The 17,425-nt window shown below is 36.0% G+C and overlaps 1 protein-coding gene across 1 annotated transcript in view; it reads right to left on the bottom strand.

The window, feature by feature from the left end:
• The window catches only part of C14H14orf39 (chromosome 14 C14orf39 homolog), a 60,701-nt gene extending 51,667 nt beyond the window's left edge, over positions 1-9,034 (bottom strand). Inside the window, exons 1-5 of the mRNA XM_019800051.2 lie at positions 8,715-9,034; positions 8,210-8,266; positions 8,057-8,113; positions 5,230-5,356; positions 893-982 (exon numbers count right to left, since the gene is read on the bottom strand). Of these exons, the coding sequence (XP_019655610.2) occupies positions 893-982; positions 5,230-5,356; positions 8,057-8,113; positions 8,210-8,258 (323 nt within the window). The 5' untranslated portion in view covers positions 8,259-8,266; positions 8,715-9,034. The remainder of the gene's footprint in view (positions 1-892; positions 983-5,229; positions 5,357-8,056; positions 8,114-8,209; positions 8,267-8,714) is intronic.
• Positions 9,035-17,425: the final 8,391 nt, after the last annotated feature.

Consider the following 17,425-nt stretch of genomic DNA (forward strand, 5'->3'; position numbering starts at 1 on the left):
AAAAAAAAAAAAAAAAAAAAGTCTTTCACCTTATTCCATTATATTCACTAATTACAAGGTTATTTTACACATAATAAAATAAACCCATACAATAGGTTTCTCCATTAGAATATAACACCCACTACATTAGCTCTCTGAAAATGAGAAGTTACATATAAAACCCTTCAAAAGTCAATACTCCAAATTTTTCATAAGCTAATTCTATAGTTAACTATTCCCCCAGATATTTACCTATAACAATTCAATTACAAAGACCATTAATTGAAGCACTCTGCTGTAACAATTCCTACTAATAAATTGTTTNTATTCCCCCAGATATTTACCTATAACAATTCAATTACAAAGACCATTAATTGAAGCACTCTGCTGTAACAATTCCTACTGATAAATTGTTTCATATCCCGGGTGGTAAAGCTTTATAACAAATTGGTAGGCCTCCAAGGGCACCCAAAGAGCCCAAGTACTGCATTTACTTTAAAAACAAAAAACTCGGGGCGCCTGGGTGGCACAGCGGTTGAGCCNAAAATGAGAAGTTACATATAAAACCCTTCAAAAGTCAATACTCCAAATTTTTCATAAGCTAATTCTATAGTTAACTATTCCCCCAGATATTTACCTATAACAATTCAATTACAAAGACCATTAATTGAAGCACTCTGCTGTAACAATTCCTACTAATAAATTGTTTCATATCCCGGGTGGTAAAGCTTTATAACAAATTGGTAGGCCTCCAAGGGCACCCAAAGAGCCCAAGTACTGGATTTACTTTAAAAACAAAAAACTCTGCCAATGTACAAAGTTTCTGCATTTTTCAAGTAATATTTTTACTAAGCATATCCTATTAATACTAAATTATATAACTGATAAACTTTAATTAATATATGTACTGTACTTGTCTTTTTCAATAGTTTCTTGATAAACAGTAAATTGGTCCTGCATATAGTCTTCATGCTTATGAAAAACATCACATGTTGGCTTCCAGCTATGGAAAAAAAATATTGTAATTAGAATCTCAGAATGATAAATTGTAAGAGATAGTAACAATGAATTTAACTATTTAAAGATAAATGAGTCTTTCTCTTCCTGGAGAAAACAAGCTTATATCAAGAAAATATTCCCACCTCCCATCACCACCACTACCACCATTCAGGCAATCATACAAGCACTCAAATATTAATAACCATTAATTTTTACATAAAACCCATTGTGGAACCATGACTAAGGAAGGAGCAAATGTTACAAGGCTGGACTGTGTATTGTTATGGCATTTCGAGAATATACTGTGCAACCTTCCAACATCAGGCTTCCTTCTAATCATACTTCTAAGATCTTGGCTAAGAAATTCTTTTGGAGTAAGGATTCAAAGAACAAGAATAGGGGCTAAAAAGATGCTTTTTCTCCTTTGAAACTTAGAAAATCGGGTTACTATACCCTCCCGAACTAGAAAGAAAGTAAGCCAAAATGAGTTATAAAATCAGATAGTAAGAATAAAAGGAATAATTACATATTTTTTTGTTTTATTACAAGACTTGAAAAATGTTACCAAATGTGAAAAATCTAAAATTTGCATACTCCACGTCAACCTCCATTCTAAGTGTTGTTCAACTATTTCCCCTAGCTCTTTATTTAAAGATTTGAAAAAAGAGTGAGGAGTGCGGAGCCCTATGCGGGGCTCCATCTCACCACCCTAAACTGAAACCAAGAGTTGGATGCTTAACTGACTGCACCACCCAGTTACCCCTATATTTAACATCTTTGAGATCATATTCATATATACAACAATGTATCCTCCTTTATCACCTACTTTTAAATTATACACATTTTCCTTGTCACTAAGAATTCATTGTAAAGGTTTTAATAAATATATCATATTCCATAATTTATCTAACCATTCCCATATTGTTGGCCATTTTTGCTTAATCTAAGTTTTCTATTGTAAATAGAATTTTACTTAAATATTTGTCTGAATTTCTAATCGTTTCCTTAGAAAACATTCCCCAAAATGGAATTATAAGATCAAAGGTTATAAACACACATATTCTGAGTATTATAAAAATTCTGTAAGAAATCCATGTTCCCTAAAAAGCTATTCCCTGTAAGCATTTTGATGTATATATTCCTAGGTTATTTCTAACTATATATAAATATACAATTACTAAATTGGGTTCATACTATGAATGTTGTTTTATTGCTTTGTTCAGTTTGGAATATACATCTTTCCATGTCAATAGAGAACTAACAGCTTTCCATGTCACTAAATATACACTCGTAATTGTATTGGTCACCTCCTGTTCATTCATATGCATATACCAAAATTCATTTAACCCATCACCTAATGTTGAATATTAGAGTTATTTTCAATGTTTTCCTATCATAAAACAGGCTGAAATAAACATCTTATTGTACATTACATCTTTGAAAAAATGCCTAATTATTTCCTTAAGAAAAATTCTCAGAAATGGAAATTTTTAGTCAAAAGTCATATTTTAAAAGCTTTTTAAAAAATATACTGACATGTCATCCAAAAGGTTTATACTAATGTACATTATTATAGTATACAAGATAAATGATTTTCTTATTCCCTGGCCAACACAGGATATTATCTTCATTTAAATTTCTGTAAAACTTAGAGGCAAAAAAAAAATAGCATTTTGGGGCGCCTGGGTGGCACAGCGGTTAAGCGTCTGCCTTTGGCTCAGGGCGTGATCCTGGTGCTCTGGGATCGAGCCCCACATCTGGTTCTTCCTCTGTGAAGCCTGCTTCTTCCTCTCCCTCTCCCCTGCTGTGTTCCCTCTCTCTCTGGCTGTCTCTATCTCTGTCAAATAAATAAATAAAATCTTTAAAAAAAATAGCATTTTATTATTGCTTTAATTTGGATGTCTGATTACCAGTAAGACTGGGCATTTGTTCACATGTTTATTAAACATATATTTCTTCATTTTGGTATTTACCTATTTATTTTCTTTGCCCATTTTTCTAAGGGGGCTTTTGATTTTGCTTATTAGTTTCCACAAGTACTTTATATTTTTTATTTTTTTATTTTTAAATTTTTGTTAAAGATTTCATTTATTTATTTGACAGAGAGAAAGAGAGCACAAGCAGGTGGAGCAGGCAGAGGGAGAGGGAGAAGCAGGCTCCCTGGTAAGCAGAGCCTGAAGAGTGGCTCAATCCCAGGAATGAGCCACCCAGGCACCCTTACTTTATATTTTTAAAAATTAACCCTGGGGCGCCTGGGTGGCACAGCGGTTAAGCGTCTGTCTTCGGCTCAGGGCGTGATCCCAGCGTTATGGGATCCAGCCCCACGTCAGGCTTCTCTGCTATGAGCCTGCTTCTTCCTCTCCCACTCCCCGCTTGTGTCCCTCTCTCGCTGGCTGTCTCTATCTCTGTCAAATAAATAAATAAAATCTTTAAAAATAAATAAATAAATAATAAAAATTAACCCTTACTTGACATTTTTCCTACCTTATCCTTTTGCCTTTTAAATTATTTGGGGGCATTTTTCTTTTAATTTGTGTGTAGTCATATTTAACCGTTGTTTCCCCTGTAGTTTCTACTTTTGGTGATACACTTACAAAGGCCTTCTACTCTCAGAAATTACATGGTTACTTATATTTCTTCTAGTACTTTTATGAAGTCATATCCCACATTTAAATCTCTTAACCAGTATGCTGAAATCATGAATTAGAGGTATATCATGGTATTAAGATACTACTAACTGTCCTCGGAATCCAGCAGAGATTAAGGTTGAATGAAATACAGTACATTTTGGACACAGCAGGTTCTAAGGGGAAACTACTTTTCCAGCACCCACTTGATCTAGTTGAAGGAAACCACAGGTAAAACCTCCTATAATAAAACTTAAATCAAAATAAAAGAGAAAGTTCAATAATGGGTTACTATACCCTCCCGAACTAGAAAGAAAGATTGACAAATAATTTAAACAAAAATTTAAACATAATTTCAGTGTTGTCAAGGGTATGAGGAAACAGGAACTTTCTCATACAGTGTTGGTGGAAGTATGAATTTATATAATCTTTTTGTGGAGAGAAGTTTGGCATTAACTACCAAATGTTTAAATGTGCATACTCTTTGATCTAACAACTGCACTTCTAGAAGCTCTTTCTTAGCAACAGGTCTATAAATGTAGAAGGATACCTGTACGTGTTGCTCATAAAAGGGAAAAACTAGAAACCTAAATGTCTACTAATAGGAAAATGGTTAAATAATTTAAGATACACCAATATTATAAAATCCTATGGAGTTGTTAAAGAATGAAATCTATACACAATCACGATATGTATAGTATCATTTACATAACATATTGTTAATTTTTAAAAAAATAGTACGGTCTGATCCCATTCTGTAAAAAGAAAAAATAGATATATAGATACATGTACACGTAACTCTATGTAATGACACTGAATTTTTATTGAAAAATGTCTGAAAAGATAGAATCGTTAAAAATGATTACCTATAAGGAAGAGAATAGGGTTCAGGTAGGAACTGCAGGCAGGGAATAACTTTTTACACTACATACTTACATAGTTTTTGAATTTTTTATACTAGGTATGCATTACTTTTATAAAGGTGAAAAATCAAAAAGACATTAAAATTCTGAATAAAAAATATTTTAGAACAAATAGGATTCTAAAGTATAGTAGTTAATACAAAGACAATGGTCTACATAAAGTACAGAAAACTAACACATTTTATTTTTATGATATACAATAAAGTTCCATTAGTAAGCCTTTGTTCCAAAATGTTTATGTCTTATAATAAATTTAACCACTAGGATCCAGAACCTAAAGCCATGTTGTAAAAATTCTTAACAAATTGAAAAATTTTACTTTGAAAAGCAACTTATTTTAGGCCAGATTCCCCTAGAAAAAAATAAGATCTTAAAAACACAAAGATGGAAATGATTTCAAATGCATTTATCTAATAGGAATTTTATATACTGAGACTATATTATACAAAACTCTGTAACAGACTATTTGGATCTGAATTAGAGAGATCTGACGGCACTTGTATTTTTCTTTTGATCCTCCTATGCTCCATTTTTACCAAAGCACGTAGCAAAGCAAGACCCGATTCATTATTTTGCTAATACAAAACACTACTTTAAAGCAAGTGTCTTTAATTATAAATACTATAAATTATAAATAACAGAAACCTTGAATAAAAAATCTAGTGATAATTACTAGAAGTTCATTTATTTCAAATACTCACTTACTACAGTTGTCTTTGATCTCTTTACTATGTTTACAGTAATGACCAATTTCCTCATCTGTTGTATTTATAGTTTCATGTATCTTACAAATAGTTGCCTTGTTTTCTTTAATATCTTCAAAGCATTCTGGAAAGAAGAAATGTTTATTTTTAAGGTAGAAATAATAAATTCAAAATTAACAAATACAGAAGAAAAAGGGGTATGGCAACTTACCTAAAAGAAAGAGAATTAGAGAACTGAGAGGAAGTGAGGCTTGAAATGGGAAAGCCCTATACTAAAAAGCACAGAATCAGAACCAGGCTTGCTCCTAGACCCAGAAGCAAAGGATTTGTGTTTGGGATGGGAGAAGTACATCTGAAACTAATTTTATACTGTGTTAACTAACTGGAATTTAAATAAAAACGTAAAAAAAGAAAAGGAAGGAAGGAAGGCAGGAAGAAAGGAAGGAAGATATGTCCCTGTTCATCATCTTTAACATAATAGGGCTAAATTAAGTGATATCTAGGATCAATGGCATCTTATGACAGTACGAGTTCATGTAAACATTTAGTCATCTATGATACTAACTTGTTTTGGTTTTGACAAATGTAAAATTTCTCTTCATCAATTCCACATTAATTAATTATTAAATACACCTTCGACTCACTTATTCCTTTGTTAGTAGTGAGTAAATATAAGATAAAAATATAAATTATTAAATATTAAAATAAATTCTTATTTTATCTGCATTCTTTTTTGTTGCAGAAAGGTGACCAAATTCTACCTTTTAGAACTATCAAGAATTTAATGGTTCTGGGGCGCCTGGGTGGCACAGTGGTTAAGCGTGCCTACGGCTCAGGGCGTGATCCCGGCGTTATGGGATCGAGCCCCACATCAGGCTCTTCCGCTATGAGCCTGCTTCTTCCTCTGCCACTCCCCCTGCTTGTGTTCCCTCTCTCGCTGGCTGTCTCTATCTCTGTCAAATAAATAAATAAAATCTTTAAAAAAAAAAAAAAGAATTTAATGGTTCTATTTTATGACAGCTTTTATGTAGGATCTTAAAATACTATATTTATGTAATTTGCTTTTCTATTTCTATCATAATACCATTTTTCAGAATTACTCCTGAATACGGACATCCATCAATCCCAGCCCCTGACTTTTGGTGAGGTCTAAAAAGTTTTTAAAAATTCATTCATGCGATCCAAAATCTATAAAGAATTTATCAATCTCAACACCTAAAACCCAAATAATCAAGTTAAAAAATGAGAAGACACAAATAGATATTTTTCCAAAGAAGACATACAGATAACTAACAAACACATGAAAAGATGCTCTACATCATCATTACCAGGGAAATACAAATCAAAACTACAATGAGATGTCACTTCACACCTGTCAGAATGGCTAAAAGTAACAACAGATTTTGGTGAGTATATGGAGAGAACATTTTTACATTATTGGTGGGAATATAAACTGGTGCAGCCACTCTGGAAAACAGAATGGAGGTTCGTCAAAAAGTTAAAAAGAGAACTACTCTGTGATCTAGCAATTGCACTACTAGATATTGCCCAAAGGGTACAAAAATACTGATTGGAGGAGTGACTGGTTGGCTCGGTCAAGCATCCTACTCCTGATTTGATCTGAGGGTGGTGAGATGGAGCCCTGGGTCATGTTCTGTGCTGAGTGAGGAGCCTGCTTAGGATATTCTCTCTCCCTCTGCCCTGTTCCCCACCCTTCCTCGAGGGCTCTCTCTAAAAAACAAAAAACAAAAAAACAAACAAAAAAAAAACCTGATTAGAAGAGGCACATGCACCCTGAGGTTTACAGCAGCATTATCAATAATAGTCAAATTATGGAAAGAGCCTAAATGTCCATCCACTGATGAATGGATAAAGAAGATGTGGTGTAGGGTCACCTGGATGGTACAGTCAGTTGGGCATCCCACTCTTGGTTTCAGCTTGGGTCCTGATCTCCATGTTGTGGTATTGAACACCCCCCACAATCTGGCTCCGTGCTCAACATGGAGTCTGAGATTCTCTCTCCCTCTCCCCCTGACCCTCCCACTCATGTTCTTTCTCTCTCTCATATAAATAAATAAATCTTTAAAAAAAAAGATGTGGTGCATATGTACAATGGAATATTACTCAGCCATAAAAAAGAATGAAATCTTGCCATCTGCAACAACGACAGAGCTAGAGAATATTATGCCAAGCAAAATAAGTCAGTCAGAGAAAGACAAATACCATAGTATTTCACTTATATGTGGAATTTAAGAAACAAAACAAATGAACATAGGGGAAAAAAAGAGAGAATGAGACAAACCATAAAACAGACTCTTAACAATAGAGAACAAACTGAGGCTTGCTGGGGAGTAGAGTTGTGGAAGGGATGGGTTAAATGGTGATGTGTATTAAGGAGAGCACTTGTGATGGGCACCGACCAGTGTTGTATGTAAGTGATGAATCACTAAATCCTACACCTGAAACTGATATTACACTGCATGTTGAGTAACTGGAATTTAAATAAACTTGATGCTATAAAAAAAGCATAAATTTAAAATTCACTCATATGCTTGAAATAACCTGTTATATGAGAAAAATAACATTTTCAACTGTGCTTAATTAAGGTGTTATATCTGCTTAAAGCAAAATTCTTCAACACAAAATAACTGAATGCTGAATACAGAAACATAGGGCAAACAGCTTAGTATTAGTCGCTAGATAGAACTAGAATAAAAGTTATAATCCCAACTATAAGTTACCCTAAACTAGGCAACTACTTATTATCTTATATGCCATAAGAAACTTAAAAACTAGAATAACTTCACCATGCAAAACGACTTACTATTAATTCGTTGAAGAATATCTTCTTTAGTACTTATATCTTGCTCATACTGGAAAACTAAAAAAAAACAGCGACTTCATTGTTAAAATGTTAAATGATAATACAAATAGTTCTTTATTTCTTTATTTTTATTTATTTTCTCTTTGTACCTACCAAATTCTAGCAAAAGTCTGTCCAAACTGACAAACAGGCTGTCATTCATCTTGGATACTATATTAAAAAAAAAATTGTAAGGAAGGATTTTCTGAAGTCATATGCAAAACACCATATATCCGTTTGGTAACAACCTTTTTAACCAGGCCTTAATACAGAAAAATGTGGGGGGAGCAAGAACTGAGGAGGAGAGAGACCCCTTCAGCCCAGTCCTGGGCACAGCCCCAGGAAGGCACTTAATAAATAACTTGCTGAATGTCGTTGCAGGACTGAACTATCTGGGGGGCGGGGGGAGCCTTCATAATCGTTTATACGCGGTATTGCTATACGTCATTGAATATTCTGGAGTGCACAGACACCAAGATCTCAAAAGGATATACCCTTTGAAATCATCTCTGAATATGTCCTTTCTCGGCGCTTGTACTCTACGCGTAGCAAGATTCCTAAAGAAAGTCTTTAACCAACACCAAGGTAAAACCAAGCGAGAGTGCAATTTTACACTTACGAATTTACCACCAAAAATCCAAGAAGTGGAGGTTGTCACGGGACTGCCAAATCGCCTCACAAAGTACGCCTGCGGCGGGGGTCGTATTACGTGTCACGCGCAGATTCGAGGAGCCACTCTTCCCGCCCGTTTTGAAGCGCGAAGTTCGCTGACGTCCAACACCCTCACAGCCAACGCGCTTCCCCTCACCGGGGTCGCTCCCCAGCCCTCCAGCCGGACGGCTGCGCCCACAGCTTGGGGCGGCACTGTGGCGAAGAAGGCCACGCGCCGGCAAGCCCTCACGCGAGCGCTGGTCGAACTCTGGGGGCTGCGCCCGCCAGCCCCGCAGATCCCTCAGAGCCGTCGGCCCAGGGAATAACCGCCACACGCAGCTCCCTTTCCCACCCACCTCAACGGCCCCTCTGGGACACGAACGTTTCATTCCCTCCCTTCTCCGGGTCCCACGACTAGACTCACGGTTGCGAACGCGGCGTACTCCACGCAGAACCTGACACTGAAAGGCGGGCCGGGATCCGCCTCGGCCCCACCCAGCCCCGCGAGACCCCGCGAAGCCGGCCGCGGGAGCTGCAGATCACGCTGAGAGCGAGATCGAACTCCCCGCGAGAGCTGCACTGCGGCAGTCACCCCTTCCCCCTGGGCGAAGCGTGAACCAAGCACCCTAAAACCCCAGAAGTGGTGCTGGAGTCAGAGAGAAGCCTTGAAAGGAGGAACAGGGAACCTGTCAGGGATTCTTCTGTTGCCTTGATGTTGTTTTAAGACGATTCATTCCTCTTGTAACAGTTTAAAAAGGAATTTTCGGGAACAGCAGTAAAATTGATACTATCGTAACGTGAGAGGAAAAAAGAATCAATCATCAGAATTCAACTTTGCATTCAGCATTTTCCTTTAAAAGCAAGCATAAGAATTCAAATACATTTTAGTTCAACAAACATTCTGAGTGACTCATTTGTTTAGCTTCAAATAAAATGCACATTAAAATTTTTTGTCCAAATGCTGCCTTTAGATAATTTGTGCTCTTAGAATTTGTCAGCATATCCAAAGTGAAAAAAAAGAGTAGAGAAAAAATAATTTGAGCAAATCAGCCCCCAAATTGCTTTAATTATTAATATATTTCTGGAAAAAGATTTTCAATACTAAATGATCTAAATAATTGCCTCAACTCGCCACAACCTAAATTCGCAGATTATTAAAATGCAAAAGAAATTTTCAGAGGTTTTTCTTGCTTAAATACCTCAGATTATGTGTGCATAACTGACTTATAATGTGATGTAATGTTGCTCATTTGTATTAATGATAGTAAGCCATCAAAACTAATGAAGTTTGATGATGTAATAGATTTAACAGCTTTATTCTTACCCTTGTTTATGATACATTTGTTAACTACCCCCTTTTTAGGAAGGCATAAGGGCATAAATATGAAGGTTAAAGTTACTTAGTCTTGCTGGTACTACATTGCTGTGACTGTCAAGACAATTTAATAATTTGGTCAAGAGTTGATTCGGTTCAACGTAACAGTAGATTTTCTTGTAAAAATTTGTGGAAACCTAGAAACACCACCTTACTGACACCTGAAAATCAATTTATTTGCATTTAAATTTGCATCTATGCATATCCTAATTACTCTCACAAAAATACAACTGTGTTCTACCAAAACCACTACCACCAATTCCATTCTAAAAAATCCCTTCTGGAAAGCAATAAAGATAAGAAGTTCCATCTACTGAAGAGTTTTAAATAACAAATTTTATTCTTCCCTCTCTATCCCCCCAGTGAAATATAGAGCACCATTTGAAAAATTATAGACCGTTGATTCGGGTAAACATTTATCTTAACAAATCATTTTCTAGGAAAGTAATCCCATAAAAATCCCTCCCTACCTATTAATAGCACCTTCCCCTTTGCTCCAGACATGCAAATCAGAATCTGAACAAATTTTTTATTTAAACCTGCTCTCCATTCCAATCGTACTGTATTCCTTTTTTTTTCCTTTTACTGCTAAATCCATCCAACAGAAAACACATCTTCTATTTACTATAGCTTCCACTCCTTCCCCCATTGACTTTTTAAACTCATCTGCTATCCCCATCACATTTAACTGCTTTCTCAGATAATCAATAAAATATTTTTATTCCAAATCTAATGGTCTTTTCTCAGTCTTCTCCCCACACCACCTTTTTTTCTAACTCTCCTCCATATTTGGTCCTATTAAAGGTCTTTGCAACCTTGACTTCCAAGACACTACTCTCATAGTTCTCTACTTCTCCTACTTGCACTTCTGATTTTGGCTTCTACTTCTTTCCCTTTTACCATCAACTATGGACTCTTATCAAAGCCTTTTCTTTATCTCTACCTTTCTCTATACTCGTTTCTTTGGATAATTCATTCTAATGACTTTAGTTATCACTTCTGTGCTTAAAATTCCCAAATCTTTATTTCCAGTCCTATCTTATTATCTGAAAGTTATAAAAATATTCACATTTACATGCTTTTCCATCAGTCTGGGTCCAATCTGATCCAAATCCAAAGGCATCTCTTCCTTTCCCTCTAACACACCTGTCTCAGTAGCACAGTAATTCCCCCCAAAATCAATACATGGAAAGTTGGTATCTTATATGACTCATTACTCTCTTCATTTCAATAACTATTCACAAAGTCTTAATGATGTTTTCTTTTCTTTTTTTTTAAATTCAATTAGCTAACATATGTAGTTTTTGATGTAGTGTTCAAAGACTCATTAGTTGCATATAACACCCAGTGTTCTTTGATATATCCTTCGTATATATCCAATGAACTCTATAAACTGTTTTTATAGGAATACAGATATGGATTCAACTTCTGGTACTATCACTTCTTAAGTCAAAACTTCGGGCAAGTTTCTAACCCAAGCTTAGTTTCCTCAAATGTAAAGTGAGAATCAATAACTCCAACACCTTGGGGCACCTGGCTGGCTCGGTTGGTAGAGCATAGAACTTTTGATCTCAGGGTCGTGAGTTTGAGCCTCATGTGGGGCATAGAGATTACATTAAAAAAAAAAAACTCCAATATCTTGGCTTCTTAGATACAGTATTTACCTGTTTTTTTTCTACTATTTCTAATAATTTATCTCTTCCTTCAAAATCATCCTCTTCTATTGAATCATGAAATGTTATAAATTCCTTAGGCTTAATCCTAGCCCTTTTCTTATTCTGTGCTCTATATTAAAGTAATTCATCCCTGTACTCAACTTCCACTACAACTACTATACAGATGACTCACAAATGTATATCTCTAGCCCAGACCTCTAATATCAATCCACATCCTTAGTGGCATACAACAGAAGGTGGTTCTGGCTGGTGTAAGCAAAAACAGAATTTGTTCAAATGATAACTGCCTATCACAAAACCCCCGGAATAGCTAGAGAACCAGACTCAAAGGCAACATAGCAAGGAGTAATGCACAAGCTCATACCACAGAACTGGAGGTCAAGACAACACAACTACAACCAAGCACTAAGGACTGCAGTTCAAGCCACTACCACCAGCATGAGATGCTTCTGTTACTTCCACTACCACAACTGCCCTACAAACTTGATCTTATTTCATCTGCCATCACTGCCAGAGGAAATTCTTCCTAGGGCACACTTCACACTTCTTTGTGTCACTTACTTCCAATTCAAAATTTCGGGTAGGTACATTTGATTTGGGGAAGCCTAGGCCACTTGCTCTATCTCTTGTTTCCCTCAGACTGAAGGTGAAAAAAAAAATTCTCTAAATATAAGTGAATTTAAATGCTAGAAAGTAAAAAATAAATAAATAAATAACAGAAACTTTCTATGATACCTATCCTCTGAGTCCAGATGCAAATGTCTTAATTGCCTACACAATAAGCCATAACACAATTCATATTTTTTCCTCCACTAATGCTGGGCCTTTTTTGTTATCTCTCTTTCCATAAATGCGACCAGTATCCATTTGTATGTGCCATAAATCTAGGCATCATCCTTGACAGTCTTCCTCTCATATCAACCCCCATATCTAATCTATCACAAACCCTACCAATTTTACCTCTTACATATCTTTCGAATCCATCTATTTCTCTCCATCTCAATTGCCACCATTTTAAAGTCCAGGTTACCATCATTTTCTCACCTGGGTTATTATAGTAGCTTCCAAACTAGTTATGCAGCATATCTACTCAGGCCCTCCAGTCCATTCGTCATCCATCCTTCAATGGAGTGATTTTAAATGCAAATTTATTACTCTCTTTATCTTTGTCTTTGTCTCTCCAATACACACATACACCTTAGAACAATTCAGCAGCAATGACTTCCTACTGTTCTAAGGCAAAATTCTTATCATGGTTTATAAAGTCTTCTATGATCCTGTCCCTATCTATCTTTGCTTCTTCCTATTATACCGACTCTGTTTTCTTCCCTGCAATCCAACCTTACAGACCTTCTTTCAGTTCTTAACATGTTCCTTTCTAGACATTACACTTTCTGGCTGCTCAGCCTGGAATGTTCTATCCTTCATTTGATAACCTCCTAATCCTTCAAATCTCAACTCAAGTATTGTGATGCTCATTATAAACTCTCAGAGTTCGTGTATTCATCCTTCATAGCCTTTAACATGATTACAATTCTACATTATTTGTGTAATTATTGTATAAATATCTATCTCATCCATTATACTGTAGGCTTCCTAAGAACAGACCCAATCCCCTCTGTCCTCTCTCCCCCAACACATACAAACATCTTGACAGACACAAGGAATCATCCCAATTCAATTCACATGCGATTATAACATAATAATGCCACCTCATTCTAAGAACAGTCCTTATAGGGAAAATAGTCACAGAAGAGGAAGTGAAGCAATTTGAATCTAACACAAATTTATTACATAAATGGCAATCAGGTCAATGAAAAAAACCAACAAGTTTAAAGTGTGCCCAGATTTTCAAAAATGCATGATGAAATTTACATTTTACTATTATCTTTACATATTAATATTAAAACAACTCCGCCTCCTTTATGTCCTCATTTGACCCCCTGTGGTAAGATTAGAGCTGCTCACCTTCCTGGCCACATTAGGTTTGTACTTTCATCACTTCCTTGAATTACCATGTCAATAAAAATATGAGTAGTTATTTGACAACTCTGCTCTATTTTCTTGACAATAATCCTAATGCTAGTAGGTTTCCTTCTAAGTGCATGCAAACCATATAAGGCAAATGCAACCACCAAACAAAACTTTCTTTGTTCTTATAGATCTTATAGACACCATTTAATGTTAATTTGACCCATTCATTGTTTTACTGTTCATGTATCTTTGATTCTGCTTTTGGTGCAATCCTGTTTCCCTCAAGTGTATCTACTTACTTCTAAAATCCTATTAAATGAGATCTTAAATTTTAATTTACCCCCCTTATTCTATCCTCTACATCACATGATTCTTTAATTTTATTCCTTTTCACTCACCATTGTATGCCCAGCAGCTAGCCAGTGCCTGACACAAGATAGACACTCAACAGATACTTTAATTAATAAATGAATGAATGAGAAGTGCTCAAAAAGTGGTTATATCATTTCATATCTGAATTACTATAACAGACTGAAGACAACCCATACCCTTTGTTTTATCCTATATTCTTCCTATTCCATCCCACAACAATACTGTTTTTTCTTGTATCTATGTCATTATGGTATCCATCTATTTGAAAGAAATTAATGATTGTATTTTCCTCTGCTTCAAATTGGAATGTCTGCTCTATTTTAAGACCTTCTATAATTTGACCTCGACCTTATTTCCCAACAAAATCCCTTTTTAGCAACCCAATTCCCTCACTGATCCATGAAGATACTATGCTTATTTAAGCTTCCATGGCTTTGTGTTCAACATTCCTCTCAACTGGAAAGTTTCTCCTTGACCTAATTAAATCAGTTGTAGAGAAATAAAGGCTTAGGACATTCAAGAGTCCCTTCTCAGACAACAGAACTCCTCTTTCTTAACAGAAGCCAATAACACTATGTATCTAGCTCCCACAGGGCTCATCTCAGGGATGGCCAATCACAGTACTCCATCTCTGGGGCCAGTCTTTCCTCAAATGGTATGTGCAGAATGGTGAAATAAAAATGTCTCTCTAAGCTACTGAACTCCAAAAACGTTTTAAGGCTGGAGCTGCTAACTGTCCTTCTCTCCATATGGAAAAACCCACCCTATAATGAAGGCAACACAGACAAAAGCAGAAACAAGATATAGAGGAGTCAACTACTCCTGGACTTTCAGTTCTGTAAGTCAAGATATTCCCTTTTTGTTCAAGATAGTTTAAGTTCAATTTATATTGCCTGCACTTATAGAGTCCTTTTAAATGCAGAGAAGGAGGGATGATAAAATTTTTGTGTCACTTCACATGGCATTTGAAAATTGACTGCATCAAATTTCTAAGTTAAATTTTCTTTGTTTAGTCTCCATCAATTAATTATAACCATGTCCTGTTTTAGTTTGTTTCATTGTTGATCCATGAAATCTTATACATATTTTATTTTCCTTGGAGTTTCAATTGTTCTTTTCCCCCCAATAAAGAGAAGAATCATTTGATTATTCAACATATCATTAAATCCCTTAGGTGCCTTACTACTTGTTAAATGCACTAGCATGATTTCTAAGCCCAGAGTAAGCGCAAACATTCTACTTTGAGAGACTTGTACCTTCCCAGGCTAATCACGAAATTTCATTACAGACTATTTCTTAGGCTTCAGTCTGGGTGCATTCACAGGAGTAGGAGGGGATAGGAGAGGCCGATTACCAAGGTCTTGCTCGATAACTTTTCGAGCTATAACCTCATTTTCTGCTCCTCTTCCCCTTCCAATTATCTATATCTACCAACTCAGGGACAATCAACAGAATCATTCATTTTAAACAATAGTAAGTGATAATTACTGCACAGTGCTATAATACAATGATGCCTTCAAAATCTACGGAATTGTATAGGACTTAATTCCTTTACAATAATAACCTCAAACCATGATACTTTTTCAGCTCTCATATCTGTTTTTCCTATATAAGGAAACTATAAATTCTTACTGACAGACATAAAAGAACATTTCAATAAATGACAGCCATTCCATGTACCTGAATGGGAATATTCAACATCATAAAGATGTACTTTATCCCAAACTAATCTATTTATGTAATGCAATTTGTTGAAGGAGGTCATTGAGAGGATGTGACCACTGGTTGACCTGTGAGCTAGACCCAAGCACTTGGAGGCTCCTCAACATCTCCCCTATCCTTGGGATGCCTACCATTCCCACCATGAGAGCCATATTCAAGGACATGGCCTTGAGAGAGTAAGGTGTTATTGAGACAAACTGGACTGTATACATGACTGAACACAGTTAATGCCTCTATAAACTTTTAAGATTTGGCATGTGGGTACAGAGATCTGCTCATCTTGTGCCACTTAAGACAAGCCTTGTAAGTAAGTTACCTTAAACCTGCCACCTACCAATCTAAAGTGGCCTGCCTGTTTCTTTGGTCTCTCTTGCCCTCTGTGTACAGGGGTAAGTTTCTTTCTTTCTTTTTTTTTTTATTACATCAAGCCATACTTTATTATAAGCCACACTTGATGAATTCTCTCCACTTTATTTTTTTATTATTAACATATAATATATTATTTGTTTCAGGAGTACAGGTCTGTGATTAATCAGTCTTACATAATACACAGCCCTCACCACAACACATATCCTCCCAGTGTCCCTTACCCAGCTACTCAGCAACCCTCACTTTGTTTCCTGAGATTAAGAGTCTGTTATGGTTTGTCTCCCTCTCTGGTTTTGTCTTGTTTCATTTTTTCCTCTCTCCCCTATGATCCTCTGCCTTGTTTCTTAATTTCCACATATTGGTGAGATCATATGATAATTGTCTTTCTCTGGTTGACGTATTTTACTTAGCATAATACCTTCTGGTTCCATCCATGCCATTGTAAATGGCAAGATTTCATTTTTATGGCTGTGTAATATTCCATTGTGTATATATATACCACATCTTCTTTATCCATTCATCTGTCGATGGACATCTGGACTCTTTGCATAGTTTGGCTATTGTTAACATTGCTGTTATAAACTTTGGGGTGCAGGTGCCCCTTTGGATCACTACACTTGTATCTTTGGGGTAAATACGCAGTAATGCAATTGCTGGGTCAGGGTAGCTCTATTTTCAACCTTTTGAGGAACTGCTATACTGTTTTCTAGAGTGGCTGTACCAGTTTGCATTCCCACCAACAGTGTAGGAGGGTTCCCCTTTCTCTGCATCCTCGCCAACATCTGTCACTTCCTGACTTGCTAATTTTAGCCATTCTGACTGGTGTGAGGTGGCATCTCATTGTGGTTTTGATCTGTATTTCCATGATGTCAAGTGCTGTTGAACACTTTTGTCATATGTCTGTTGGCCATTTGGATGTCTTCTTTGCAGAAATGTCTGTTCATGTCTTCTGCCGATTTCTTGATTGGATTATTTGTTCTTTGGGTGTTGAGTTTGGTAAGTTCTTTATAGATTTTGGATACTAGCCCTTTATCTAATTTGTCATTTGCAAATATCTTCTCCCATTCTGTCGGTTGTCTTTTGGTTTTGTTGACTGTTTCCTTCTCTTTGCAAAAGCTTTTTATAAGTCCCAATAGTTCATTTTTGCTCTTGCTTCCCTTGCCTTTGGCAATGTGTCTAGGAAGAAGTTGC

The sequence above is a fragment of the Ailuropoda melanoleuca genome, chromosome 14 (assembly GCF_002007445.2).
Source record: "Ailuropoda melanoleuca isolate Jingjing chromosome 14, ASM200744v2, whole genome shotgun sequence".
NCBI lineage: Eukaryota > Metazoa > Chordata > Mammalia > Carnivora > Ursidae > Ailuropoda > Ailuropoda melanoleuca.